The sequence below is a fragment of the Nesoenas mayeri genome, assembly GCF_963082525.1.
Source record: "Nesoenas mayeri genome assembly, chromosome: 8".
In the NCBI taxonomy this organism is placed as follows: domain Eukaryota; kingdom Metazoa; phylum Chordata; class Aves; order Columbiformes; family Columbidae; genus Nesoenas; species Nesoenas mayeri.
In genome coordinates, this window is record NC_137554.1 from 5,936,736 (window position 1) to 5,963,531 (window position 26,796).

The following is a 26,796-nucleotide window of genomic DNA, read 5'->3' on the forward strand; positions in this document are numbered from 1 at the left end:
TCAACTTGAGAAATTTTAAGTGGAAAGGGCTACCTCCTTGTTAAAAGAAAAACGATATATATGTATATGCACTGGGGTTGCTTACACGATGCCCCAGGTAAAGGGAATTTGATGTGACAGATGATGTTGCTACGCACTGGTACGGTACATGGTGCAGAAAAGGTCTTATATTGAACCCGTGGTACCTGGTGACTACAATTAGAACTAGATTAGCTTGCAGTCTTTTTATATTTACCAGATCTACATGCTAAAAATTGTACTGCACGTAGCTGCTTTGATGTACCATGAGCTGCAACTACGCACAGATCCTGCTGGGGAGCGTTACATGAACCTACTTGATCGACAAAGGTAGATGGACCGTCACCTTGTTCAAAATAAAGGATGCAGGGAAGTCTCCTCTAAAAAGAGACCCTGCAGGCTGGGCAGAAGAGCAGGAGGAAGCGCAGCTTCTCCTGCGGGACATTGTTAGAGGTGAATTTGTTCACAGCGTTTGCTAATTCCTTGGAAAGGCAGTTACTGCCCAGCACAAAAGAATCAGGAAGATTTTATCGTTGAACCTATTTATTTCCATTGGTGACAGCAGAGCAGGCACCTCCACGGAGGTTACTGAGAAAAAAAGCACCTCTAGACATCAGTAAGTAGCAAAAACCTATTTTCTAAAACTGTAAATTAGACACTAAATACGTTGTGTTTGTTTCTGTGGCCTGTTCTCTCTAGCTCCCAGTTGTGCCAGGCTGCAGTCTGATCTGCTGTCTTCTCCATCTCTAGGCTTGCCAGAACATACTTGTTTTCCTACAAAAACATTAAGTATTGTGAAAAACCTTGCAACTCCCAAGCCTTCAGCTCCACCAACACCTTCGGCTCCGACCCTTATCAGATACCGCAGCACGGAACAGCAAATCAAAGGGAATGGGGGCAGAACCAGCGCCGAGACAGCCTGTCCCCTCTTTTATACGTGTTTTCACACGAATGCACCCAGACCCTGCATGTACAAGGCAAGGGTCGGGCACAGGACCGCGCAGAATCACTTTAGATCCATCTCACAGCTTCTACAGCAAACCCGCACCTAAATTCCTGCCTCGATTTCCCTTGCAGGGGATTTCTTTAAGGCATTCTATAGGCAAGTCCTTGAGCCTCCTTACAGCACCCCAATGCAAGAGGCAGGGCAGAAGCCCCAGGTTTTGTAACCAGGAGGGCAGCAGAGACTCCAAAGTGATTCTGATGCAAAAGTCCAGCTGCAGAGAGGTCGCCAAGCCACGCTTTTAAATGATAACTCACACTGACCTCGCCAGCATCAAACTTTACCCAGCAAGTCAGTCTGAAATCCTCCCAAGGTTGCAAATCTCTAGGATCCATCAGCACATGTTCCTAAGTCTTATTCGTATCCACATTTTTGCCAGCAAAGATCTCTCAGGGCTCCCATCTGAGAAGGTTCCTCCTATTTCCGAGACGCATCATTTGACAAGCAGTAATACTTTGGTTTACAACTGGATTAAAATATAAATTAAGTAAGAATAATGCTAAATGAGTTTATATCGAAACACTTTATATATGTCTACATATATATGTATATACAGGTATGTGTGTGTGCACTCCCTAATGACAGCTAGAGGAAGTAAAAGTCATTCTCCAAAGGCTTCTACTGTTCCAACTAGCGTGGTCAACGTATCCATTGCAACAATTCCCTGTGCATAAAAGCTAATGAAGTGCTGGAAAGTGGCGCTGGTGAACAGCTGGATCACACAGACGTTCAGGAATAGAAAATAAATTATAAGAAGCAGTAGTAACTTGTTCACAGTTGGGATGAGGATAATGTTATCGGAAACCTGAATTTTCTACAGTCCTCAGGAATAAAAAGTCAAAAGTCACCAAAGGTTACAGTTAATCCGAAAAGCAAAGATCGGCTCTGACACAAAGAAATGGTAGAAACCACAAGAAACTTCTCCCAGCAGACTAAACTCCGGTACCACCGGATTCCGCGGGCAGATTCCCAACACCAGAATCCAACCCGGTGACGCTCCAATCGCCGCCTCCACCTCAACGTTTGCACAAGTAGGAAGATTCCTCAAAGCCAAATCAACCCTACGTCCAAACCAAAATGCTCCCAGTTCCTCCTTGATTCTACTTCTCTTCAAACTATCGCCCCAAACATCACATTCCATCTCTCCTCACCCCAGCCTTTGCGTTTTCCTATGTTTCACAAAATAAAGCCTGATAGCAATAATACCAAAGCAGGTGGAAATATTTTAGAGATGGCAGGATTCTTCAGATCATTTTAAAACCCACTTGAGCAGGTTCCAGATTAGGAATAACCTAAGTTTCTAGTAAGACTAACCACAGCAAAACTTTGGCCTGCTGCGTTTTATTTAAAAAGAAAATAAACCTGAACAAATCTACCCTATTCCAAAGTGTTCTGGTAGACATTAGTTTCAAGCAACAGCCAGTAGCGTTTGCATAGTTCTAGCTCTTATTTGGTTACAAATATATATCTATATCTATAAATGTACATACATATATATGTATGTATTTGATATTAAAATATCCTTTGAATGACAATGATTAAAACTGAGCTCTTCTTTAGGACCTTCCACTGAAGGCGTCAAAGCTCTGAGGATGGATCTCCCCTCGGGACAGGAGCAATGCGATAGAGCCCAGACTTGCTGCCTGTGGTCCCGGGGGAAATCGAGAGCCCAAACCTTGGCAAAAATTAGAAGTCTCCTGAATTACAGCTCCTTGACTTCTCCCATCCCCAAAATATTTCCAGTAGAGCAACAACGGTATCTGGTGTCGCTAATCTGCAGAAATAGGCGGATGCTGGTACGGCTAAATTGGCAGGCACGTCATGGAGAGGAAATTGTTATAAAGTTTAAACACTAAGTTTAAGGGGTGGTAGTTTTTGTGGGTTTTAAAGGTGCATGACTCGGTCTACTTCACAAACTCCCATCCACCCAAACTCCACCTTCCCAGCTGTCTTTCGATTTATACATTGGGTTCTGCGGGAGAGATGAAGTCAGCAGCAAATGTTATAAAAGCTACAACTCTGCTCTTGCAAACGCTTTGTTAGGGCTGAAGGCGGCAGAAGGACTCTGCTCCAAGACCGGACTGCGTAGAAGCATTTACTGAACCGGGTACCGTACTTTTAGGTGACATTACCACATCGCAGAGACACGGCACAGCCTGCCCTGGAACACAAGTTCACAAAACAGAGCAGGACAAGCAAAGAGATCTGTCCCGTCCATTGATTTCAACCTTGATCTCCCCGAGGGCTGAACTCCTGGCTCTGTACCCTCCCTACCAGGCTTTCCAGCAAGACCGCAGATCGTTTCAAACGCAGTTCCAGCTCCAAAGAGCTGTCAGATGGGACAGATGGATTTCAAACAGCAGCAGAGACACAACACTTTCTATTCCTCCTGCCCTTCAACCACTCCAATCTCCGAAAGTTCAATTTTACAGATCACAGCTTGGAAATATTGTAGAGAAGACGTAGGTAAGTCCGAGGACCGAACCCGATGGCCGGACAACACTGGGAGGACACGTGAGGCACAGCCCGGCCGCATCAGCTGCTTGGATCCTACCAGGTTGATATCCCTGGATCTTACAAAGCGGCCCTAAGTGTGTTCTCAGCCTCCTGTTACAAATTCACATTTCATAAAGCCTCCTCGCTCACCCCTCTCTGTCTGGCTGCTGGAAATCAGAGGCACGGTTTTGCTTTCACACACTCCCACCGCCGGAGAGCAAAAAAGACCTTGTGCTTTTTCCCTCTCCCCAGCTTCACATCGGTTATCCTCCCGAGCGGAAGATTAAGCTTTTCCCCAAAGCAGCAGCACAGTATTAACACAATTCTGGTTATTTTCACAGCTGTTCACAGGGAACCTGGCAGCAGCAGGGAACGGCCACGGCGACCGTCACGTTGCTCTGCGGTGACTTGGCACCGGGGCTTTCTGCAGGCTCAACATCACCGCAACGCTTCACATTTGAAAGGCTTCTCGGCCGCAGCGAAGAACTAAGAAATGTGTTCACCTTCCGAGAAGGGAAACTGCAGAAATCAGAGTGCGTTCCCTCTGTGGCCTGAGGTGAGCGAACAAACGCGTTAGGAAGCTCTAACTCTGAAGCGGACAGAAACGTTACATACAGAGGTATTAAAACACGACAGAGTTCTCTTCACATCCTCCTTAAATCACAGTTGAAATCACAGTTTTGGCAGAGGGGAAAAAGCGGCGGCTAGGCGTGGAAATGCAAAGCCGTGCCTCAACCCACCGCAGAAAGCCGGCAGCTGATTCTCCGTGGCTTCGGCGCAGCCGTGGAGGACTACACAGCTTACCCATGGAGAGGCAATGAGAGATGCTCGCGTTCCGCTACTAAAAGCAGCTCCAAGTAGCTACACCACTGCTGGAAAATTCACATGAGGTTTTTTCCATACCGTACACGACCTCCAACGCCTTTTTTCTCGAACCTCGGCCTCATCTGCACTGAGGAAGTCAACCACTGAAAGAAAAGCTTAATAACGAAATGATTCCTTCTGAACTGGTTCCATCTTCTAGTGCGGATGGGCCTAAACTGCTTTCAGCGCTGTTCAAGAAAAGACATCATGATTCCCACACGTACATACACATACACATCCATTAAATGTACAGAAATAATATTAAAATGATTCCCGCTACCATACCCTATACTGATTCTAGCTACAAGCTATAAACTTCACCTCAGTGAGGCCCGGGCAAGAATATTGGCTCTTTTGCATGCAATCAGAAATGATTGTTTATACAGTGGCAACCTCTGCACCAAAAATAACAACAAAAATAAACAGAAAAGAGGAAAACCAAAATAAAAGAAAAACCTTTCACGAGCTTTGTTTTCAGACCAGCCTAGCACGATATGAAGGACCAATTCCACGGTTTTCAACCCGGCAAATTGAAAGCGGTGAATCGGCAAGACGGGACGCGCCGCCGGCATCCCGGGCGGCCGGGACGCTACTCCGTTCACAGTATTGATACAGTAAAACAAACACCCGCTCAGGAAACTCACGGCTGTGCCGCAGGAATTGCGGCATCCACCAGTTTCTGTCGGCCCTTCGTCACTGCGCTTCCGTGGAGCGGTTGCCGTCTGTTCTTGCAGAAAAGTGTTGCTTGGATAGCAGTTACTGCACCTTCACCCTTCTCTTCACAGCAAGCTTAGCAGGGAAACTTTCCCACTATATTTATATATAATATATGTATATAAATAACTTTATGTTTTTATAGTTTGGTAGTATTCTTTTAAAAGTTCTATTTTAAAACACTTAAAAATCTTTTAAGCAACTAAAAGTAACTTTTGATGCTCTCTAGTGTGAACAGGATAGGATTTCAAAGTTTTTAACTTCTTTTGCTTTTTCTTTTGGATTTTTGGTAACTTCAAAAGCTATAACTAAAGCAGCATACCCTACACACCTCCGCTCCTCCTCACCCTCTCATCTCTCAGCTTCTGCGACTGCTCTCCGGCAACGGTACCGTTTCGGTACAATTCTTTTTGAGCTCTGACGGGAAACCCAGCGGGGCTGGTCCCTCCAGCGGCCACTTGAAAACCGTTCACTTGACATGAGAGGAGGAGGAAGGGACAGAAGGAAAACGGAGGTGAAAGATCAGTTTTCCTGTTTGAAATGGTCAATGAAATGGTACTTTGTAACCCGCGAAGGTTCTTCTCTGAGGAGCACGTCCCCGTTAGACGCGATCCTGTCGCCAAGCCCTTCCCCGCACACAAACAGAACATTACAGCCACGTCTGCTTGTTGAGAGAGAACTGGGAGGAACAGTGAGACCCCTCGCTTATAAAAGAGGAAAAATACATGAAGCCAGGCAAGAATCCATCACCCTCCTTCAAATCCTTCCCTCTGAAGGGGCAGGAAAGCCATCCCAAGTTTGTGGGTGGGGGAAGCGAGGGCTGGAGAGGTTTCCACGTGCCTAAAATCGTGCAGTCAGACTGCAGGGCTTTATTTTCCCTCGGTAAGTGTCCTGCCCGCCGAGCCCGCGCTCCGAGCGCTCGCCAGCCCTGCTTTGCAAAGCAAGGCCCAGTGAATTCCTTTTTCAGTCTCATTGTTCCTCCCATCACCTCAAGGATCCTTCATCCTTCCTTATCGCAGACGTCACGCATCCTCAAGAGAACTCCTTCAACCCAACGTCCGAACCCAATCCGCGCATCCTGTCGTCCATTCTCCCCTCCACCGGCAACAACTCGGCATCAGAACCAGAGAAAACTCCTAAAGTATTGCATATTTTTTTAAAAGACTTCTTCAAAAGATGTCGATATATTTGCACTTATCTACCTGTCCCATGCTTTTCCGTTTATGAAACACGTAAGCACGACCTACAATACACAACGCAGGCATGTCTCTCCGGGTTTGCTTAACTTGCTCTAAACATCAGAGCTGCTTAGAATACAAAAGTTTAAGTCCATGCAAGGGGACAGGGTTGTGATTGCTCTAGGAACCGTTTGCTTTTAAGTTTCCTGAACCGTTACGAGGAAATAAAGTAGGGTTTTCTTTTCTTTTTGCATTTCATCGATAAAAAAAGTTATCAAACTAGTTTGTAGAAACACGTTTAAAAGCAACCACCCACGATTGCTGGGCTGGGACGACGGCATTTCCGTACACCGTATTGCTGTTAGAAAAGATCAAGTGCGTGTCGAGGGGGGAGCAGGGGTGAAGGACTTTGGTAGCCAGGCCTCTAACCCCGCAATTCAGCCAGGCCAGAAAACCTTTTCCTAACGCTCGGCAACACCCAAAGCAAGAACCGCTCAGGACGCCCGAGCGCTCTGAACTCTCCAGATCAGCGACGGCAAAGGACAACCTCCTCCAAAAGACCCCTGCGACCCTTCTCCCAATGCGACAAGAGTCCCACGCAAGCCTCGCCGCTCCTAAATGTCACTTTCGGTAGCCGAACTGCTTCAAATTTTGCCGACCTCTAGAACATGGCTTTGTAGCCGTGCCCACTTTTAACGTGGGGCTTTAAGGCCGCGCGCCTGGAATGGGCAAGCCAAAAGCCCTGAAAGAATAACATTAAAAAGGTTAAGAGACACACCAAAAGTAAGACAGGGATAAATAGACTCGGGCACGGCTGGTTCCACCAGGACAGTCGTTTTGCTTTCGTTTAACTACCTGGGGAACGGAGGAAGGCAACAGCCCCGTGTCCCTGCTCTCCCCTTGGGCTGGCCCAGCAGATAGGCCGGGCTCAGCGGCTCTGCACGGCTGACCTGGCTGCTGGGCCAAAACACCGTCGAGAAACAGAAATGACTGTTCGTCCCAGATCGCTACGGAACATTAAAAAAATGTAAAATCCTGTCGATCCCTGAATAAGAAGTTGATTGACACAGTTGTTTTGTTTTTCTCCGAGAGGAGGAGGAATAAGGGAGAAAAACTTTGAACACTCTTCGTGTGGGTGTGTGGATGCGTGAGAGAAAGATTTTGCAATTTTGGCAACATCTTGAGAGCTTCTTTCTGTCCAGTGGTGGCATTGCACTAATTACAGTACCAGCCCGCCAGGTTGGTGCTGACTCTTTAGAGCCAAAACAAACGGGAAGACGGTCCTTTCTCCCCAGAGACTCGGCAGCCGTGTTTCAATCCGGCCCGGTCGTGGACACGGATCCCTGTGCCGTCTCCCCCACGGCCACAGCCTCCTCCTGCGGAGGAGATTCTTCCTCCGCCTGCCCCCGAGACGTGACGGTGGTCTCGGGGGAGATGCTGTGCGGCCCCTCCAGAGGCAAACAGCCAGGGTGGTTCTTGCGAAAGTGCTGGTTGAGGATGGCCTGGAAAGGGAAGCTTTTGCCGCAGACGTGGCAATGAAAGGGCTTGTTGCCCGTGTGCTTGCGGATGTGATACTCCAGCTGATCCTTGCGGGTGTACTTCTTCCCGCACATGCGGCAGACGAAAGGCGTGATGCCCATGTGGAGACGCATGTGCCGGTCCAGGCTGCCTTTCTGGTTGAAGGATTTGGCGCAGTAAATGCAGGTGAGTCGGGGGTTGTAGCGGAACCAGCGCTCCGAAACCTCCTGCTCCCGGAGATATTCCACGTAACCGCTCACGCCCAGCATGGCCGATTCCTCCCCCTGCAAAGGAAGCGGCAGAGATTTAAATACCGAGCGGCCTAAAACAAACTGCAGGAGAGAAGAACGGGCCTCGGTCCAGCCAGGAAAGCACGAAGCACCTGCCAAACCTCAGGATCAGCAGCACTAATGTCTTCAACCTCAAGCACGCATTTAAGTGCTTAACTGGAGCCTTGGGGCTGAAGACAAAGGAGCAATCAATTAGCAACCTCTGCTATGACTGCCAAGTCCCGCACTAGATACGGGGATGAACAGCCAGCCAGGTTTTAGCTTTTAGCCACTGAGTTGTGCAGCAAACATGTCAGTATGTGCTACTTTTTTTAAAACTTGGGCCAGTTTGATTAAAATACTGTATTCCACGTTCTGCTTTTTACATCCTAAAGGTGAAAGAAAAGAATCCAATCGATGAGCTTGCAGTAAAACGAAGGTGGAATAAACTACAAAGCATAGCTGAAACTCTTCGGGTGTCACTTTACATGGGTATTTATTCAGGTGTCACTCAAGATTTGTTTTATAATGAGAGGCGCTTGCCTAAACGGCTGCGGCACGCACCCCAGCCCCGCGGCATCGCTGGGGAGGCTCAGCTCGCAGCCTGGCCCGGCTTGCACAGCAAGGACCAGCCAGCTCCTCTGTATTTGCTGAAGCCAGAAAGACAAACAGCCAAGGGTAACTCTAAACCACAAGCTCGGGCTCTAGGGCAGCCGCCTCAGGATGAGCACAAATAGTCGGTCCCCTGAACGCCTCCACACTGGAGGATGCAGCGTTTGCCTTCTCAGGTCTTAATGCTGTTTCCTGATAACGCCAAACACGGACAAGCAGGCGGTGTAAGACCAGCAGGGCCTCTCCTCCAGCACCTGGGGCTGCACAGACACCGCTGGCAGCGTAACCGTGCCAGGTGCCGTCGAATCCAACCGTACAAGCGCCGCTGAGCTGCTCCAGACTAAAGCAGATGCACAAAACGACGGGACCGTCTTTCCGCTCTCCCACCCCGCAGGGATCACAGACTATTTTTACCATCGATACGGCAATACCAGGAGAGCGGAAGGCGATGATACTTCCCCGTGTACATGGTAGCCTGTGGTTTTACATTTGAGGCCATCTCATAACAGAGGAATAATAGCAGCTGTTCTGTACACAGAGCTAAAATTGCTCTGTGTGTCGCATTTACCCCAGAGGGTTAGCCCGACCTGAAATTTTCTAGATGGATTCTGAGGACACAAGCTGAAGCTTTGGCAAAATAGGAACAAAAAGGTAACTTTTGTTTTATGGAAGTGTATTATAAGGTTAGCAGACAGCAATGGCAATTTTGTTCCCCTTGCTTCACTTGCTCTTATTCAAGGGCAAAGCCGCCTGGTAACCCCTCACCTGCCTGCAGCAAAGTCATTTGATTACGAGCTGTCACTTTACTGATGTGCCGGGCACACAGGGTCGTTCCACACTTGCCACTGTGATACGGACCGTATGCCACAAAAAAATAACATCAAAATGACAAGGCTGTTTTCCAGGCATCTGGCCGAAATCCCAAATGACAGCCCAAATAATTTTTAACTCATATACCAACAGCGTACGTTCCCAGTGTGAGCAACTAAACCCTTTGCGACAGTGCGAGGTCCTTGTTTCACGCACAGTTTTGCTTGCAAATGTAAAATATCACACGCTTCATCACAACACAGGCCCCTTCGCCTTCCATGCCAACATTCACTCGCAAACTTCTTGATCTGCCTACCTGGGAACTGGGCTGCTTGGGCTCATCCATCCGCCCGGGAGACTCGCTTTTGGATCTGTACCGCTCAGTCACAGCAACCATGCTGCCAGAAGGGCTAAATCTGCGGGGTGGGGGAAAAGCGTAAACGGAGTTTTTAATGGGCATCAGGTCACTCTGGTGTTTAGAACAACAGGTGAGCAATAGAGGCACCTGTATAGCATCTCTTCATCCTCACCAGCTAACACACGGGAGGCAGAACAGCGCGAATGTAAATGAAAAACCAAGTCGTACTGGTCTGTGGTTTCAGTCTTAACATCTGAAAAATACACCTGAGTCATTCGGCTTCCAGTTCAGCCACAGGGAGCTTTTCAGTCATGATCACAAGTAAAGCGATATGGGCCCAGTGACTCAGGAACTGCACAGCAGGAGAAGAAACCATTTCTGTAAGGGCACCGCTTGGTCACCACCCTCGCCCTCCTCCGCCTTCCAAGTGGGAAACAAAAGGGATGCGGTGGATTCCGCATGGGAAAGAGTGGATATGGTGTGCTGTGCAAAAAGAGATGCTCGAGGGGAGCTGCTCCGTGGAAAAGGGTTAAGGACCGAGGAAAGGATCGCTGTGCCAAGGGCCAGCTCGTGGTCATTCCCACACATTGATTTGTGAAGTGACAAGTGACAGAATACCCACTGCTTCCAGGTAGCTGCTCCCCCATGGGACCAGTGGGACTGAGCTAGAAGAGAGGCAGATGTGAACGGAAAACCTACAAATACAAACCCTCAAACAAAACCCATCTGCCCCGTATCAGATCCGTTCTTTGGGCTGAGCAAAGGGCAGGAAAACAAATGTGGGAGCGGAGGGGAAGCAGATGGATGGGGAATCAAAACACAGCAGATTTCACCACTTATTTTCAGCAAAGGCTTTCTGCTCTTCCATTCAAAACCAACAGCGATGGGCTCCCCACTTCAACTGCTTCAGAAGATGTAAACCCAGGGCCCGCTCTTGTCCTGGACCACCAGGAAGAAAACTTCCTCTTGACCTACAGCTGGTGAGCGACTTGTTTCTCAAACAAAACCACCCCCAGGTTTTCAGGCCAGAAGGCATCCCTGCAACGACACTTTGTGTAACACATGTTGTACGTGACCTCAATTCCGACGCTGAGCACGATATCTGCTGAGCCTGAACTGCAAGCTGTTCTTTAGACAAAACCCCCACCTCAGCTACACACCCAGAGGCAGAGACTCCAACCTGTTCTCCTCTAGGTGCTCATAATTCATCTCCTGGACATCCTGCTCTGTTCGCTGCCCAACCGAAATACTATAACCCAAACTTGACACGCTTCCTAGCACCAGGAAAAAAACTTCCTTTATGCTAAAGATGGCCACAGGAAATAGAAAGGGGAAACGTCCCAAAGCCACCAACCCAACCACGCGAAAATCTTGCACAATCTTCTCTCACGGCCAAGGGCAGTAAGCAAGGTAAAGAAAACTTACCTGTCGATCTCGCTGCTGGTTGGCCGGACCACTTTGGCCCCGGAGGACCCCAACACATAAGCCTCTTGGCCCAGCGACCCGTGGCCCGTGGTGTCGATCACCATAGCCGTGACCTCCTCCGCGCTGCTCCCGTCTTCTCCCGAGGGCTGATGCTCTGCCCCCAGCCACTCCTCCAGGTTCTCCGTTTTGATGCGGACTCCTCCCAGCACCCGCACGTCGTCGTCGTTCCGTCCGCCCCGGTCTCCCATGCCCGTCTCGACGTACCACTGTCCCGCCCTGTTGATGCGCAGGATGGGCTCCCTGCTTTCCACGTCCGAACTCTGCTCGATGATCTGGGGGCTGGTGGACTCCTCGGGCGGGCTGAGCTCCCGAATATCCAGCACGGTGCTAACCTGGCCCAAGCGACTCCCCTTCGGGGTGTTGTGACACGGGCTCAGAGAACGGTTTAGATTTGGCGTCACCCGGTGAGACTCTGGCGGTCTCTCCTGATGCTTTGTCCTGGTCTGGCTCAATTCCGCTTCCACCTCTGCCACGTTAATTTTGAAATGGATGCCCTCGAGAATCTGCGTGCATTTGTCTATGATGTGCTGCATCTGCAAGAAACTGGCGGCCGTCAGGTAACTGATGATGTCGGCCAGCTGCAGACATATCCTCCCGGTGTAACAAAAGGAAAGGAGCTGCTCGAAAACAGAAGGGTTCTTGATGACGGAAATGGAGACGGTGCTCATTTCGTTGAGGGACATGTGGTCGCGGAAGTAGGGTGAGCTGGCGGCCAGTACCACCTTGTGAGCGCGGAAAGCTTGGCCCTGGACGTTGACCACGATGTCGCACAGGCGGCCCTGCATGCGGAGCTGGTTCAGGTGGCTCAGGACGGAGTTACTGAAGTCAGGGATCTCCAGCTGAATGTTCCCGCTCTTCTCCATGGCTGTCCCAGCGGCAGGTGCGCAGCCCTACTGGAAAGCGGGGACAAAACCACCATAGTTAACAGAGCTACTCTATCATTTGCATTCAGAACATTTTTCACCTACTTCCATGCAGTTTGAAACACGGGGATTCTTAGAGAAGTCTCTCACCGTTTAATTTAAAAGCGCCTCGCAGCAGTTCTCGGATCTCGATGTGCCGTACATCACCTTTCACAAGAGTTATGTTAAACCAGCCCCCAACAGAGCCCTGTTCCCTGTGGCTTCCGTGCTTGAAACAGTTCATTCCGTCAGCCTCGATAAAGGCACATTTGCATTGTAAAAAGAACATTAAAAATGGTTCAGGCACTAAAAATAGGCAACCAATTGCATAATGGGTTTAAATACTTAGAGCTTGTACCTTCTAAGCACTTTGAAAAGGCAAAGGAGTATTGCTGTCCCTCCTTTGTAGAACAGGAGTCAGGAAGGAGACACTGGGACCTAAATCCTCCTCAGAGACTTTTCAAAAGCTGCCCAGCACACATTTGACCTCGAGGCATCTTAAACACATTGTTAAAACCAAAATATTCATCACACGTGGCGTTTCTGACACACGGCAGAAAATATATAGCAGGCCAGTGAAAGAAAAAGAACCGAACCCCGTCCTAAATGCCAGCGGATCGGACACTCCGCTGGGCACAAGTGACTCCCTGATAAAAGGAGCCGAGGTTTGGGTAGTTTGAGGTATCGCACGCAGGAAAAGCCAACTTATGAACAACGGGGATTAACAAACCAGCTCTCCTAGTTTCCTTTCCATAATTCATTTTTCTATAATCATCACATTTCATTTTGGCAAAGTCTGAAAAGGAGTCCTGACCATATATGGTCAACATTTGGAACGATCCAAAATTAGACGTAAACTTGCCCAAAACCAAACAAACCCAAAAAACCCCGAAAGAAAACAAAACCAAAACGCAAAGTAAATACGTTCATTAGAGAGCGCTCGTGGCGTGAGCAGCTGGATGGCGTGTGAAGTGCCGATTAAGCAGAGCGCTGCAGATACCAAAACAATTCCAGGCAGGCCGGGAATACTGAGGCTCCCGAGAAACCTCTGAATCGAAGGGACTCGCACACAGGACAGCATTTGTACCTTGGGAAGACCTGTCTTTTTCATTCACTTATGATCGCCGCAGGCTGGCGCGCGTCTGTACGCCCGAGCAGACTTTGTGCGAACTTGGCAAAATATGTTACTAAACCTGAAGCTGCAGGACAGCCTGTCAATCTCGCGAAGCCGTGCGCAGAGATCACTCCAGGGCCGGCCGGCACGAGAGACGGGGGGTGCGCAAAACTTCACGGGGTGCAGCGTAGCAGCACCATGTCTGAAGGGCTCTCCTCCCCTTCCTCTGCCTTTAGAACAAAGCGATAAAACCTACAAAACGCAAGGAAGTCACGAGAGCGCACGGGTGCGCGTCGACACGATGTTAAAAGCAGAACCTCGAACGCGGTGAAATAGGAAACCCACGGTCTTACCTGTAACGTTATGAGTAACATGCAGAGGGGAGGAACGGGGGGTGGTATCTTCTTGGTTTATTTTTTCCTTCTGATGTTGTAAGAAGGTCTGAAAACTTTTCTCCCCTCTCCCCTTTGGAAAGAAAAAGGAAAGAAAAATGTAGCACGGAGGGACCGGGTTCTCCCGAGCACAATCGAGCTTCATCATTCCGTGTCAGGATTAGCTGACCCTGACGTGATGTCCCACCCCAAACCGCAGGGAAACACTGAATCTTATCAACTTCATCTCTCCCCACTGTCTGTTCAGAGTTTGTGTTGCACCGATCGTCGTCAAAATAAAAAACGGAAGCGCAAATAACCTGAATAAGTCATTTCCTCGCTGACTGGCACCTCCGGCACCGACCCTGCAGCAGTTAACGCACACAGGGATTTCCTCAAATGACCCGTCTCACTTTACACCGTTAGAAACACTCGCGCAGCTGAAATCACGTCGGGTACGCGCAAATGTTCGCGGGACTGGGGAGCCTGTGATCTCCCGTCCTCCCAAAACACCAGTTTCTAAAGCGATAAACCCCAAAACATCCCTTTGAGGAAGGCGAGGCGGGGGGGCAACCTTCCGCAAGGGGGTCAGCTGGAGATGGTGTGGGAAACTGCAGCGGGTCTGTGGAATCCTTGACAGAAAATATGAAAGTAGAGATCAGCCTTGAGATATTAAGATTTACCCTTGTGAAGGATGGGAGTAAAGGAGTATCCAGAGAGAGGAGAGATATACCCGTGAGAGAGAAGGGGATAGAAGAATAACATGGATGATAGCAAGTTTAACCAATGAGATGTTAGTGCTGTAACTTGTAACCAATAGTGAAAAGACACATGAACTGGCAGAATTGTACAAAAATGCACTTGTAGCAATAAATGGCATGTATTACTTTCATCTTGAAAGAATTTGGTCCATGTCACTTGTCCGTCTCAACCGCGACAGGATGGACAGAAAGAGAAGGGAAAATAATAATAATGACAATAATAATAATAATAATAATAATAATAATAATAATAATATGCCAATTGCTGAGCTCCCAGGGGAGCCCAAAAAACGATTTGTGAGCTTCTGCTCCAAAGGGGAGGGACAAATCCACCTGCAGCTGATGGCGGCAGAAAAGGGCCGGTGGGGCTTTGTCACCTCGGCATGGGGGAGCTGGAATTCTATGAGAGGCTTTGGGGACAAGCTGAGTCAGAGGCTGGTGAGGGCAAATCGACCTTTTTTGGACTGCGAGGCCACCACCTGTGGGGTGAGCGGGACCTCCTGCGGAGACAGGGGACAAACGGAGACACTTCATCTCTTTTTAATGCCATTTGAAAGTGTCACCGGCTGAGACTTGGGCTGACTCATCTCACAAAACGCCTTTCACCCTGTGAGGCGAGAAAGTCTCCATCCATCTCCATCCAGCCAGGATGGAGGGTCTGTGGCCGGCGATGGTCACTCTGGGTGTCACTCTGCAGCAAAACTTAGGACAAAACTACAGTTTTGACTTCGCAGCTAAATAGGATAAATACCTTCTATTAATGTGTATAGTAACACGTCACTCTCCTAAAAAACCTGTGTAGTACCGAGCCAGTAATGAAGTGTATAATAACTGCATTCAGTTCAAAGAGATATATTGCGATGCTGATATTCAGTTCAGGTATTCAGAGATATATTCCGATGCTGATATTCAGATATTCAGAGATATATTCCGATGCTGATATTCAGATATTCAGAGATATATTCCGATGGTATATTCAGTTCAGATATTCAGAGATATATTCCAATGCTGATATTCAGTTCAGGTATTCAGAGATATATTCCAATGCTGATACTCAGTTCAGGTATTCAGAGTTATATTCCGATGGTGATATTCAGATATTCAGAGATATATTCCGATGGTGATATTCAGTTCAGATATTCAGAGATATATTCCGATGCTGATATTCAGTTCAGGTATTCAGAGATATATTCCGATGGTGATATTCAGTTCAGGTATTCAGAGATATATTCCAATGCTGATATTCAGTTCAGGTATTCAGAGATATATTCCGATGCTATATTCAGTTCAAAAGATATATTTTCAAGTGTGTTTGGTTCAACAAACATCGCTACTGAAAGAAAACACCTCATTTTTAGGTTATCTGTCGTGAAAATGCGCTTTTTCCTTGGGATTGTTACATATCGCACGTTTCCATCTGAGGTTTTCCAAGAGGGTCAGACCCGTCCCGCCGGGAGCTGCTCAGGGAAGGTGTTTTTGGCTAAAAACGGGTGTAACGTGGCTACCAACCCAGCGGTGGGTCTGCATTGAGGTGACAGGCGCTGCCTCTCTCACCCCCCCCTCGGCTAAAACTGCTGATTTGACAGTTTTGGGGTGTTTTCCCCCCACGGCGATGACTCCGGGCGGGGACCGCGGTTCGTTTTAAGCCCTGACAACAGCCAAGCGGGCGCCCCCCCGAACCCCGCGGACGGGGCGAGACCGGGGGGCCCGCGGGGAGCGGCGCTGAGGGGCGGGGGGTGCGCGGCCGCGCACCCCCCGCCCCTCAGCGCCGCTCCCCGCGGGCGTCACGGCGGCTGCCGGTGGGGCGGTCCCGGGCTCCCCGCCCCGCCCCGCCGCGCCCGCCCCGCCCCGCCCGGGCCCGCTGGGCCGCGCCGGGACCGACCTACCTGCCGGGGGTGGGAAGGGCCCGCCGCGCCGTCCCGGAAGCGAAACCCCCCGAGCGGGCCGCACCCCGGAAGAAAACTCCCGCCCGTGAGGCCGCGGAGCTCATCGCTCCCCCGCCCGCCGCCGCGACGCGCCCTGTGGACACGCCCCCCTTCTGGACACGCCCCCTCTAAGCCACGCCTTCCCGCGTGACCGGCGCCGGCGCTATATAAAGGGCGCGTAGGCGGCCATTAGGCCTTTCGCTTCGCGGTGGAGCTGGGGGAGCGATTGGCACGGCGCTGCCGGTTAGTGGAGGGGGTTTCCCGCACGGTGCGGCCCTGCGCCGCTCTGGGGGTGATGTGGGATCGCTGCGGGTGAGGCGCGGTCCCCGATGGGCACTGGTGGGAGAGGATGGCGGCGGATGGAGCCGCCGGGGCCCGCTCTGCGGCCTAGGCCGCTGGGGAGCCCTGAGGAGGCTCCGTCTCGTGGCGGCCCTGGGGGAGCGGAGACCCGTGGAGCCCCCTCACGGCTACGAGGAGGGGAGGCCCACGCAGGCCCCACGGTGATGGCGGCCCCGGGGAACATCGGCCTTGAGGGCTGGAAGCGCCCTGGGGGTGAGCGCAGGGGGGAGGCCGGGGCTCGGGCCTTGGGATTCGGTGCGGCCCGGGTGGTGGAGGTTGAGAAGTGGGGCGCTGTTTGCTTTGCGGGGGCTCACCTGGGAGCCCTTTTCCCGTGGGAAATACTGGTGGAAGGTGGCGGGGTGGCATGTGCTTGCTGCAGAGACAGGCTGTAGAGTCATAGCGTTGCTTTGGTTGGAAGAGACCCTCGGGATCAGCGAGTCCAACCATTCACCCACTCGTGGCACTGCCCTATCTCCCTGAGAACCTCATGTCCGTCTGTCCAGCCCTCCAGGGATGGTGACTCCAGCACTGCCCTGGGCAGCCTGTTCCAATGCCCCACAGCCCTTTGGGGAAGAAATTGTTCCCCACACCCAACCTCAACCTCCCCTGGCGCAACTGGAGGCTGTTTCCTCTTGTCCTGTTGCTTGTTCGTTGGGAGCAGAGCCCGACCGCCCCCGGCTCCAACCTCCTTTCAGGCAGTTATGGAGAGAAGGTCTCTCCTCAGCTTCCTTAGTTCTTTTTTTATTAGGTTTTATGGAGGAAGCTTTGACTGATAAATACAAATTTTCATGTAAAGTGTGTTGTGGTAGGATAAAGGGCTGCCACCTCCTCCTCCTCTGAATTAATCCTTGGTGCAGATGCTGGGTTGTGGGGAAGGTGGAGGTTGTCCCCTGCAGAATAGTGTGTTGGTGCACGAGGAGACAGCCCTGCCACGTGCTCTGGGTAATGTTGGCTTCCTAAGAGTTCCAATTCAATACCCATGTTAACAAAGCAGTGTGGTAGCTCACCTGGAGTTCCATGTGCCTGCATGTGATGAAAACTATGTTGGTAGGGACATCTGAGAGGCTGATGAATACCAACATATCTGAGCTGGGCATGGAATAGCGTGTGGTGGTGTGTCTGCCCTGACTGAGGCGCTGTGGTCCTGTCTGAGCAGCCAAAAGAAGTTCATGGCTGCTGGACCTACCTGGTGATTTCTCACTGGAACTGAAGCTGTAGAACATAAAGAATTTTAGTGGTTCTGTTCTGCTTAAATACGAGCTAGCAGTTATTTTTGTGGCATTGTCTCTTCAAAGAGCTGAAGTGTAGATTGCATTGGGGAGAGCTTTACCGTAAGGCTCAGGACACTGTTTTGAATTTTACTTGAGTTTTTCAGAAGAGAATGTGTGAACATGACATCTTGATTCTTCAAAGAAGAAAAACTAATGGATTATCTTTTGTTTTCAGTTTAAGATGTGTCAACTACACTCTTACCTCTCTGATGGCTTTGAAACAGGTAAGTGCTGCTTCTGAAATAGTTTGAGTTGAGAATTAAAGTGTAGGTACCCTTAGAGCAACTGGCCTGGAGTACTCCCGTATCTCAGGAGATTATAGGACTGGTGTTTGTAACCCAGGAGCTGGTGCCTCTTCAGGCAGTCCTGATTCTGCTGGGAAAAGTCACCTGTTTCTTAGTACTAGAAAGTGGGTGTAAGGTTCCATTTGTTTCTGAACCACTAGTCCAGCCTCTTGCCAGGCTATAGTAGTACCCTAGATGCATTTTTTTCCTTCTTTGCTGCTGTTTCGCCATCCATGGTGATTAATAGTTTGGTGTTTGAAGGAAAGTGCCTGATGCATGTTTCAAAAAGAACCTGTAACAGGATCGATGTGAATTAAAGCAGAGAGCCTATGATGGTTTCAGTATAAGAGTAGTGGACAGAAGCGATTTCTGAAAACTCTTGTGCTGAGGCTTTTTTTCTGTGCTTGCTGTCACTGCCAGAGGAACTCCCTCTGCTTCTACAGGTGTCTGAAACTACTCTGTCTCTTCCAGATCTGCTGCTGAATATGGAGACTTGATGCTACTTCACAAGGTAAAAAGAACTTCAAAATTCAGCATTAAAAGGCACCTAGTGATTTTTATCTTTTGTTCTAATATCATCAATAGACAGACTTTAATCCCTGACCTAAGTTTTCCCTCTTGTGCCACAATGATGACATTTATTTGCTACTCTTGATCAAGAGGATGATGAGCATATTTACCACCATAACTTTCCTCTGAGGCACAACAAGTTAGAATTCCTCTTGATGTTTTGATTTCTGAATATACCGTTCATAAGCTTTTATTTTTTTCTTCCAGGATTTGAATTGTGCACTTGAAAGACCTGAAGAGGAACATCACCTGGTGAGAGATGTGAAGTTTGTGTAGGGGTTTCTTCCATGAAGCTGTTAAAGCACTGTGGTGGAAAGGGTGGGATGTTTAAAATGAGGAGGAAACATTTTGGGGTTCATTTCCACTGATCCGTGGAAAAAAATGGTGCTTCCTATTATTCAAAAACTCTTAAATATTTGTGTTTTATGTGAGGAACTTGAATTTTTCAAAGCTGTCACAAGAGGCGATTGCTTGGTACTCCGATTCCAAGGCAGATACAGTGATGATGGCATAGTTCAGCAGAATATACTGTGAAGAACAGTTTTGTCTTTCGCTCCTATCTGATGTGTCTGGCTCTTGTGATCTCTTGCTGGCCAGCGTAGGCTTGACCATGAAGGCTGAGGGAATGCGATTCATTATTTTCTGTTGTTACAGGTTCTGAGAGATGAAGATACAAGCTGTGCAAATAGCCCCCAGTTTTTGGAAGAATTATAAAACATGTGGTTTGCTGACTACTCCACTTAGTGAGAAGGTAAGACTTGGAAATACTGTGCTGTTGCTCTACAGATGAAAACTGACCCTGACGGCCCTAAAAATCCCTCCTGTTTTCCTGGCCAACCTGTGTTCTTTGACCTTCCCACTGTAGGGAATGTGCTGTTGGTACTTGAAACCCCATTAAATAAAGGATGCTAATGGGAAAGAGCAAAAGCTTAATAAACACAGGATGGGTCACCCCATCCTTTTGATAGTAACCTCCTACCTCCAGCTCCCAAAACGAACCGAGGATGTTTTCTTTTCTCTCTTGCAGACAAACTCTGCGGAGAAAAACATCCTGAGCCAGGATAGAGGACCCTCATCTGGATTTTAATTCCTTATATAGTATTGATACTTATTGCTTTGTTGATATTTTTAGGATGTATCATATATCACTGCAGACGTTGTTTTGGGCGACTGTTTTCTCTGCCCTTGTCCCCTGGGTAGGCTTCAGCTTAAGTGTTAGCCGAGAATGGGAAAACGAGTTTGTGACTTTAGGTTATTCTGTGGCCCATACGTTTAATCTTACCAATTGCTGGGTGTGCGGAGGGCCGCTCGGCCTGGAAAGCTGGCCCTGGACCTCTGTCCCCATTTCTCCTGAGTGGCTGGTGAGCAATTACAGTGAGTTGGAGAATGGTACCTATTGGGAGGAAGATGCACCACCACCCTGGCCAATTCGGTACCCAGCTCAGGGCCAGTATTGTCTGAATCGAACTCAGGAAGGTGGTGTCTTTATGGGAACCAGTAAATGCAATTGGACCTACACGTATGGGAACCATTGCCTCATTGATGGCTGCAAGCCTGTTAATTGCTCACGAGTCAGAGACAATCCACTGTTTTTGCAATCGGAGCTGCAGAAATACTGTGAATTGTTCAACTCCACTGATGAATCTTTTGTACCTCGGCAGCTAGGATGGGCCTGGATAAATGAAACTGGACACCGAAAACGCTTTTCTGGCTTTTGGTCCCCTGTTAACCAGTTGAGAGTTACTTTCTATGATAGCACCTTACCCACAGAGGGAAAGGTAACTTGGGCAGTCCTTCCTGCTGAAGGTACCAACAATTGTTCTGGGTCAACTTCCAGATTACCGACTGGAGAATATCTGTGTTGGAGCCTCCACTCTAGGCGTAGACGAGATACTATTGATAATTATAGTTTGATTTATAATATTAGTACTTCGTGTACATGGGGAAGAACATCTGGTGCCTGGTTTTGTAGTGTTACAGACCCCAACAGACGCCAGACCTGGGAGCCGTATCACCCTCTGGGGACAAGTAACACCACTTATTTTCAAACCCCCTGGACTCCCACAGGTCTGTTTGAAAATGGAACTCGAGCCTTAAAGGGCCACTACTGGGTGTGTGGGCAGCACGCGTACAAACTGCTACCAGCAAATTGGACTGGAGTGTGTTATATTGGGGTCATTCATCCCTTGTTTTTTCTGCTCCCTGAAGGCAATGGCAAGAATCTGGGTGTCAGGTTATCTGATGATCTTTCACGAAGTAAGCGATCCGTTAATACTGCTGTAGTGGGTGGTAGTGGCCAAACATGGGGGAAGGATGACTGGCCCCTTCAACGGATCATCCAACACTATGGTCCTGTCACCTGGAACCCAAGTGAAGCGATTAGTGGTGCTCGAGAACCTGTTGATAATTTGAATCTCATTATTCGGTTACAAGATGCTTTGGAAAACGTTAGCAATGAGACCCCTCAGGCGCCAGGTCTGTTGGCAGACAAGGCTGCGAAAACGCGACCGGCAGCTTTGCAACAGCGCATGGTTCATGACTACCTGCTGGCTGAGAGAGGTGGTGTTTGTGGTAAATTAAATAATTCAAACTGTTGTCTAAAAATCGATGACAACGGTGAGATTATTAAACAAATAGCTTCTAGAATAAGGGAGGTAGCCCATGTCCCCATCCCGACTGGGAAAGGTTGGGAATTTGATGCCCTCTCATGGCTTCCAGGTGCTCTGTGGATTAAGTGCATCTTGTTTTATATGTTGTGTGGTGTAGTGATGTTGTTTTGACTGTGTATCGTTCTCGTTAACACAATTAATTCAGCATGTTGTAACCAATACTTAGTTCATAGCCACCATACCACCAGACAGTATTAAATATACCTGAGCAGTGTATCAACCAAAACATTCAGTTGTGAAAGTTGCATGAAAAAAATGCTCTTTTCCTACTTTACTATCCCTCTGTCACCACTGTGGACCATGAAGACAGTGATCTGCGAACCAAGACAGCTATCTTTGAGCCATGGGTTGGTATGAGAGACTGAAATCAATTAATTGTTTCAAAGCTTGCTTGTGTGTGCCTGCCGGATGAAACAAGGTGGAATTGTGAAACATTGCAGCTTGCAAAGAAACTTGTACGAACTTGCTGAAGCAGCATGATCAATCCTTTGCTTATCAGGCACCACAGCTGGCCTAGGACCATGGAAACAAGCTGCTCTGGGCACCCACCACCGAAGAACTGAAGACTGAGGACCAATGGGACGCCGCTGGATCCATGGTGGTGACTATCCTTTGCTTCTCTTCCCAGATGCTTGCTTTGTTTCCTCCTGACATTTCCTGCCTTTCCTATTGCTCTATCTCTTTGCATTTATGCAATAAAAGTGGCTTGATTGGTGGCATTTGACCCTGTTTGCGTCTTAATCTCACTCTTGGGATCACTTCACACCTTCCTCAAGCCTGAAATTGGACCGGAACCTTACAGGCCGCAAAAGATGTGGGGAATCTGAATGGTTGTTTTCTTTTGTTGCAGGCTTTGGGAGATGAAGCTATAAGCTGTGCAAGGTAAATAATTGTATTGCCTGCATCTGGAAACACTAATTTATATCCCTGCTGTGTCCAAAGGCTGTGTGTGATGACGGCATAGTTCAGCAGATGAACCGTGTTGATCACGCTGTTACTGTCTTTCGCTCCTATCTGATGCAGCCTCTGGTACCTTAGGCTAAGTTTGACAGACAAACCATATTAAAAATAAGAGTGAAACACTATTTTGCTCTATGAATGTTTTGAAAATTTGTGTTGGAAGATCAGTAAATGGGCTGAACATCAAAACTTAAGTGGGAGGGACAGAAGGGTAGAGTAGGCTGTGTTTGTGAAGCACAAATACAGCAGGATAGTTTTGCTGTTTCAGTAACACAATCTTTTTTGGTCTGATGTTAGTGCTCCAAGTTCTCTAGGTGTTCTGTTGCTTTTCAGGGTGCCCTAGATGGAGGGTTCCTGTGCTTCCAGCATGAGGAGCTGTTACACCTGTTACTGGCATTGATGAGCACAAGGCCTTCCTAATTGCAGGTAATTGAAAGATTTTTTTACATGGATGCTATGCTCGGTTGTGCTGTATTTGCTCTTGGGAGTTTGCTTTTGGAAATAAGAGGGTCTACAAATCCATTTTTTCTGGAGAATCTGAAGCAAAGATACTAGTAGCCTAAGTGCACCTTCAGATCCCCCACGCTTCACAGTAAAATCATCAAGTAGTTATTTTGTGGCGGTAAAGATTTTTAGAATGTGTCTGTTAAGAGCAAATGCCTTGAATGGTGAAGGCAGCAGTCCTGTAAATTTAGTAATCTGCGATACTTTTCCCATTTTAGGCCAACTGAGATGTTTACACAAAGTTCAAGTCACTGAACTCTGCAGTTCAGATGCTGTCTCCTTTCTGCAATTCCAGCAGTGACTGGGGTTGAGGAATTGTCATCGTGGGGGCATTGGGGATTGGCCGTAGGCCCTGCTTGTGGAAGGGGATTTGGGAGCGTTGCAGTTTACTGTAGATGATGTTGAATCAGGTCTCTGATCCCAATGAGGATAAAACTTGACTAAACGCTGATACAGTATTTCACTGAAACTGTTCTTGTGCTGAAACTTTCTACTGGCCTCTACCTAATAGCAACTTTTCCTTTACAGGCTTCTGAGGCATTTCTCATTGTGATGTAAGTACTTTTTTTAATTTTGCAAGTATTAGCATTAGGAAAAACTGCCTAGAAGTAAAGTATTTAACTGCATGTAAGTTGGGAGGGAGGTGTAAGGGGCCAGTGTTTGCTGCTGCTTGCATCTTGTCCAAAAGCAAAGGATGCTTAGGGGGGAGCTGCTGGCTAAGTCCCAGCCTTGGCAGGCTGGTTTATGCTAAACTCTTCACTGTGTGCCTGTAGGCTCACGGAGTTGTGCTATTTGCGTATTTGCCCTCTTCCCTGTAGCAACTGTAGCCTAAAGCAGATAGATAGCTGTTGAGTGATTGACAGTGTGAGCTGCCTGTGTGATGAGACATGACTGCCCTGACTTCAATCCTGGAGGTCTGCAATTAGCTCTATCTGACTTCAGGCGCCTGACAAGATTTCATTCTTGTGTGCTCGCTTCTGTGCTCGCCTGACACTCTGCTTCCTTCCAGGGCTGCTGCAGTGGAGCTGTGGGGTGATGCGGTTGGTGGTGCTACCAGCAGAAGTAAGTAGCCAGAAAACGCATTTGACTGGGCAGAACTGTGTGATAGATGCTGGAGAGGTTATTAGATGCTGGGCTCTAATTGTGGTGCAGCTGTGGTGTTAAGCAGGAGGTTCCTTGATGATTTTCTTACCTCTACCAGTAGATCACAGCTTATCAGCAGAGTTCAGTTAACCTGGGGTGCTAGGAATTGAATCACACACTTTGTGACCAAAGGCAGTGATAAGGTACAAGGATGGTTGTGAAAGTAATGGGCAAAGGAGTTTCTGGAAGTCGTGGGGCGCTAGAGTAACATCAGCATTGGACTGACATTCCATTTTTTTGTGTGTATCCTAGATTTGAGAATGGGAGAACTGCCGGATACTTGTGACATCTGCTTGGTAAGCTGCTTGCTTCTCAGTTGCCATAAGACTTTTTTTACAACTTACAATACAACTTAGAATATTAACTTCCTTCTGTAGCTGAAAAGCTATAGTATGGAGTAGTTGAAATGATGTAACTGCTCTGGGCTGCTTGAGTTTCTAGTTAAGAAGAATGTGTGATAACCTGCCAGTGCAGAGCTTGTGCTAACCAAAACCAGTACAATTATTTGCCATTTAACTTTTTGGAGGTTAATTTAAGTAGTGGGATTTTTCAGGGAATAGCACTGATCTCAAATAGTTGGTGTGATGTGGTAAATTATTGGTCTCTATGGCTGGATTAAAGCTTCTATGTGATGTGAACGAAGATTGGTTGGGAGTAAGATCTGAAACGCAGAAGTCTGGTCCTTTAAGGAGGAACAGAAGTAACGAAACATTAAGCTTCTCTAAGCATGTACTGTTTGTGATGATTTGTTCTAAGCAATGGGAATCTCTCTGAAAGAGCCTGAGGAGGACTCTTGCACTGAAACAGTACACACATTCAAACTAACTCTTGAAGCACTGCCAAGGAGAGTGTGTTAATAAAAATGCACTTGTTACAGAGTGAAGCTTGCGGGCCGTTTGTGTGAAAAACAAGACTAACATGTCTGAGGTAAGTGTAGAATACATGTGGTTTGATAATTACTGGAATATTGTCTTTGTGCTAAACACCTAGATAGTAGCGCCAAAAATTAGTCCTGTGATAGATCTGATTTGTCTTCCTATATTGTACGCTGATTCTCCTACCCTCAGCTAGTGTGGGAATAATGCTTGTAGCAAGAATCCACTTCTATGTAGTTCTCAATTTGACTTGAAAAGGAAGGGCTCTTTTGGAACAGATACCTGACAATTCCTGAACTGCAGTCAGTGGTGACCTTCATGTAGGGTTCTGTTTGTGTCAACAGAAGATGTGGCCTCAGTAACTCTTAAAACCAGGGTTTTATTGCCGAATGTCTTCACACAGTGGAAATAAAGGAAACTGAATCAGTGTAGACCACTTATCCAATAAGGTATTAAATATGTAGTACAGTGGGGTGTGTATTAGCAAAAAACTGTCATAACTCATAGCTGATGTGTCTGGCTGTTCCTTGAGCTGACACTGTAACTGCACTCTTGAATTAAAAAGCCCAACACTTGTCTGTCTGCTGTGGTTGTTGCTACTCAGCAATTTTTGCTAATCTTGGTTGTGTTGGCTGTAGGTAAAAGTAGGATCAGGTTCCAGGTGATTGCTGTACCAACTAATTTCCTCCAGCAGACTGATTCTGCTATCATTCTTAAGGCTATAGGTGTCCCATCTGGGCGTTGCAAGTTGAAGTTCTGGTCATTTGCCAGCTAAAATGCAGCCTCCTTGTAGGTAAAATTAGTTCAGTGGATGGAACTTCATAGATAAATAATTGAACTTGAGTGATGCCTGTTATTCTGAAACAGCTTTTCTCTTTCTCAGGAAAGGACCGCGCTGTCTGCAGCCTCACTGGGTAAGACCACACAGCAGATGAGTTCTCTTAACTTCTGGGAGAATCTGTAGCCACTGATGAAATTTGATTCTGCCAAATGAATGACTGTGATATCACCATTTCCGTTCCACTTTTCTCTGAGGTTACAAAGCTGCTCTGGAGCTTAAAGCAGTTGTGTTACTGTGTATGTTAATTGTGTTTTCTTGCCTTAGGTAAGGAGGAGGCAGCTTTGAAACTACTGCAAGAAGAACTGAGAAGGTGAGTGTAACTGTAGGAATAATGAAATTTATTTGCTGGAACAAATGATGATAACCTTTGCCTTGAACTCTCTCTCTGAACAGAGATGAAAATCTAAGGTCTGAGTTGTTCCCAGCAAGCTTCTTGTGCCGGTTTGGTGCCTTATAATGGTTATGTCTGTTGTAATAGGTGGAAGATTGATGAACGATGGGTTACACTTGCATGAACAGCATTAAAAAGCGAAGAGGTTTTTTACCACACTGGTAATGTTTGCCTGATACTCATTGGAACCAATAAAAATTTGTAAACTCCACCTGTTGTTGTGAACTGTTTTCTGACTTGAACAGCTTGCTGTAAAACAGCTTTAGTCTACTTGATAAAAGCTTCAAATGCTTGATTTAGAGCAGAGTCTAAACTAGTTCAAATGCTAGTCCTGCAAGTGTCTTCTGACTTGGGTGTCGGACTGCAGCTGACCTCACAATACCAAGATTTGGACAAAGTTAAATAATTGAACAAGTCTTTAGTATTTTGTAGGTGAGAGCTAAACACTGCTTGTGTGTTTGCTCCTGAATAACAGGCCACCAGTAAGTCTGGTATTACGTGTTCAGGTGCAGATGGCATGTGTAGAATAAGCATACAGGTTGGACACTGCT

At 47.8% G+C, this 26,796-nt stretch overlaps 2 protein-coding genes across 10 annotated transcripts; one reads left to right on the top strand and one right to left on the bottom strand.

The window, feature by feature from the left end:
* Positions 1-7,387: 7,387 nt before the first annotated feature.
* Positions 7,388-12,468, bottom strand: ZBTB37 (zinc finger and BTB domain containing 37). 2 transcript variants are annotated; one of them, XM_080349242.1, is made up of 4 exons: positions 12,339-12,468; positions 11,266-12,215; positions 9,799-9,898; positions 7,388-8,075 (listed from the first exon to the last, which is right to left on the bottom strand). In XM_080349242.1, the coding sequence occupies exons 2-4, from the start codon at positions 12,186-12,188 to the stop codon at positions 7,587-7,589; spliced, it is 1,512 nt and encodes a 503-aa protein (XP_080205368.1). In that variant the 5' UTR covers positions 12,189-12,215; positions 12,339-12,468; the 3' UTR covers positions 7,388-7,586. The 2 variants fall into 2 exon arrangements, with proteins under 2 accessions (XP_080205368.1, XP_080205369.1); XM_080349243.1 differs by having other exon boundaries at positions 11,266-12,218; positions 12,339-12,384.
* A 4,111-nt stretch (positions 12,469-16,579) lies between these two features.
* LOC308042749 (syncytin-2-like) lies at positions 16,580-26,456 on the top strand. Of its 8 annotated transcripts, XR_013922395.1 has the most exons (17): positions 16,580-16,641; positions 18,184-18,232; positions 18,764-18,803; positions 19,070-19,114; positions 19,517-19,613; positions 19,890-19,960; positions 21,838-21,878; positions 22,031-22,132; positions 22,382-22,413; positions 22,825-22,917; positions 23,524-23,549; positions 24,005-24,057; positions 24,391-24,434; positions 25,016-25,065; positions 25,897-25,927; positions 26,119-26,164; positions 26,333-26,456. XR_013922395.1 is itself a non-coding variant. In XM_080348380.1 (11 exons), the coding sequence occupies exon 1, from the start codon at positions 19,996-19,998 to the stop codon at positions 21,640-21,642; it is 1,647 nt and encodes a 548-aa protein (XP_080204506.1). In that variant the 5' UTR covers positions 19,967-19,995; the 3' UTR covers positions 21,643-21,878; positions 22,031-22,132; positions 22,382-22,413; positions 22,825-22,917; positions 23,524-23,549; positions 24,005-24,057; positions 24,391-24,434; positions 25,016-25,065; positions 25,897-25,927; positions 26,119-26,164; positions 26,333-26,456. The 8 variants fall into 8 exon arrangements, 2 of the variants coding, with proteins under 2 accessions (XP_080204506.1, XP_080204507.1); XR_013922396.1 differs by lacking the exon at positions 21,838-21,878; XR_013922397.1 differs by lacking the exons at positions 19,890-19,960; positions 21,838-21,878.
* Positions 26,457-26,796: the final 340 nt, after the last annotated feature.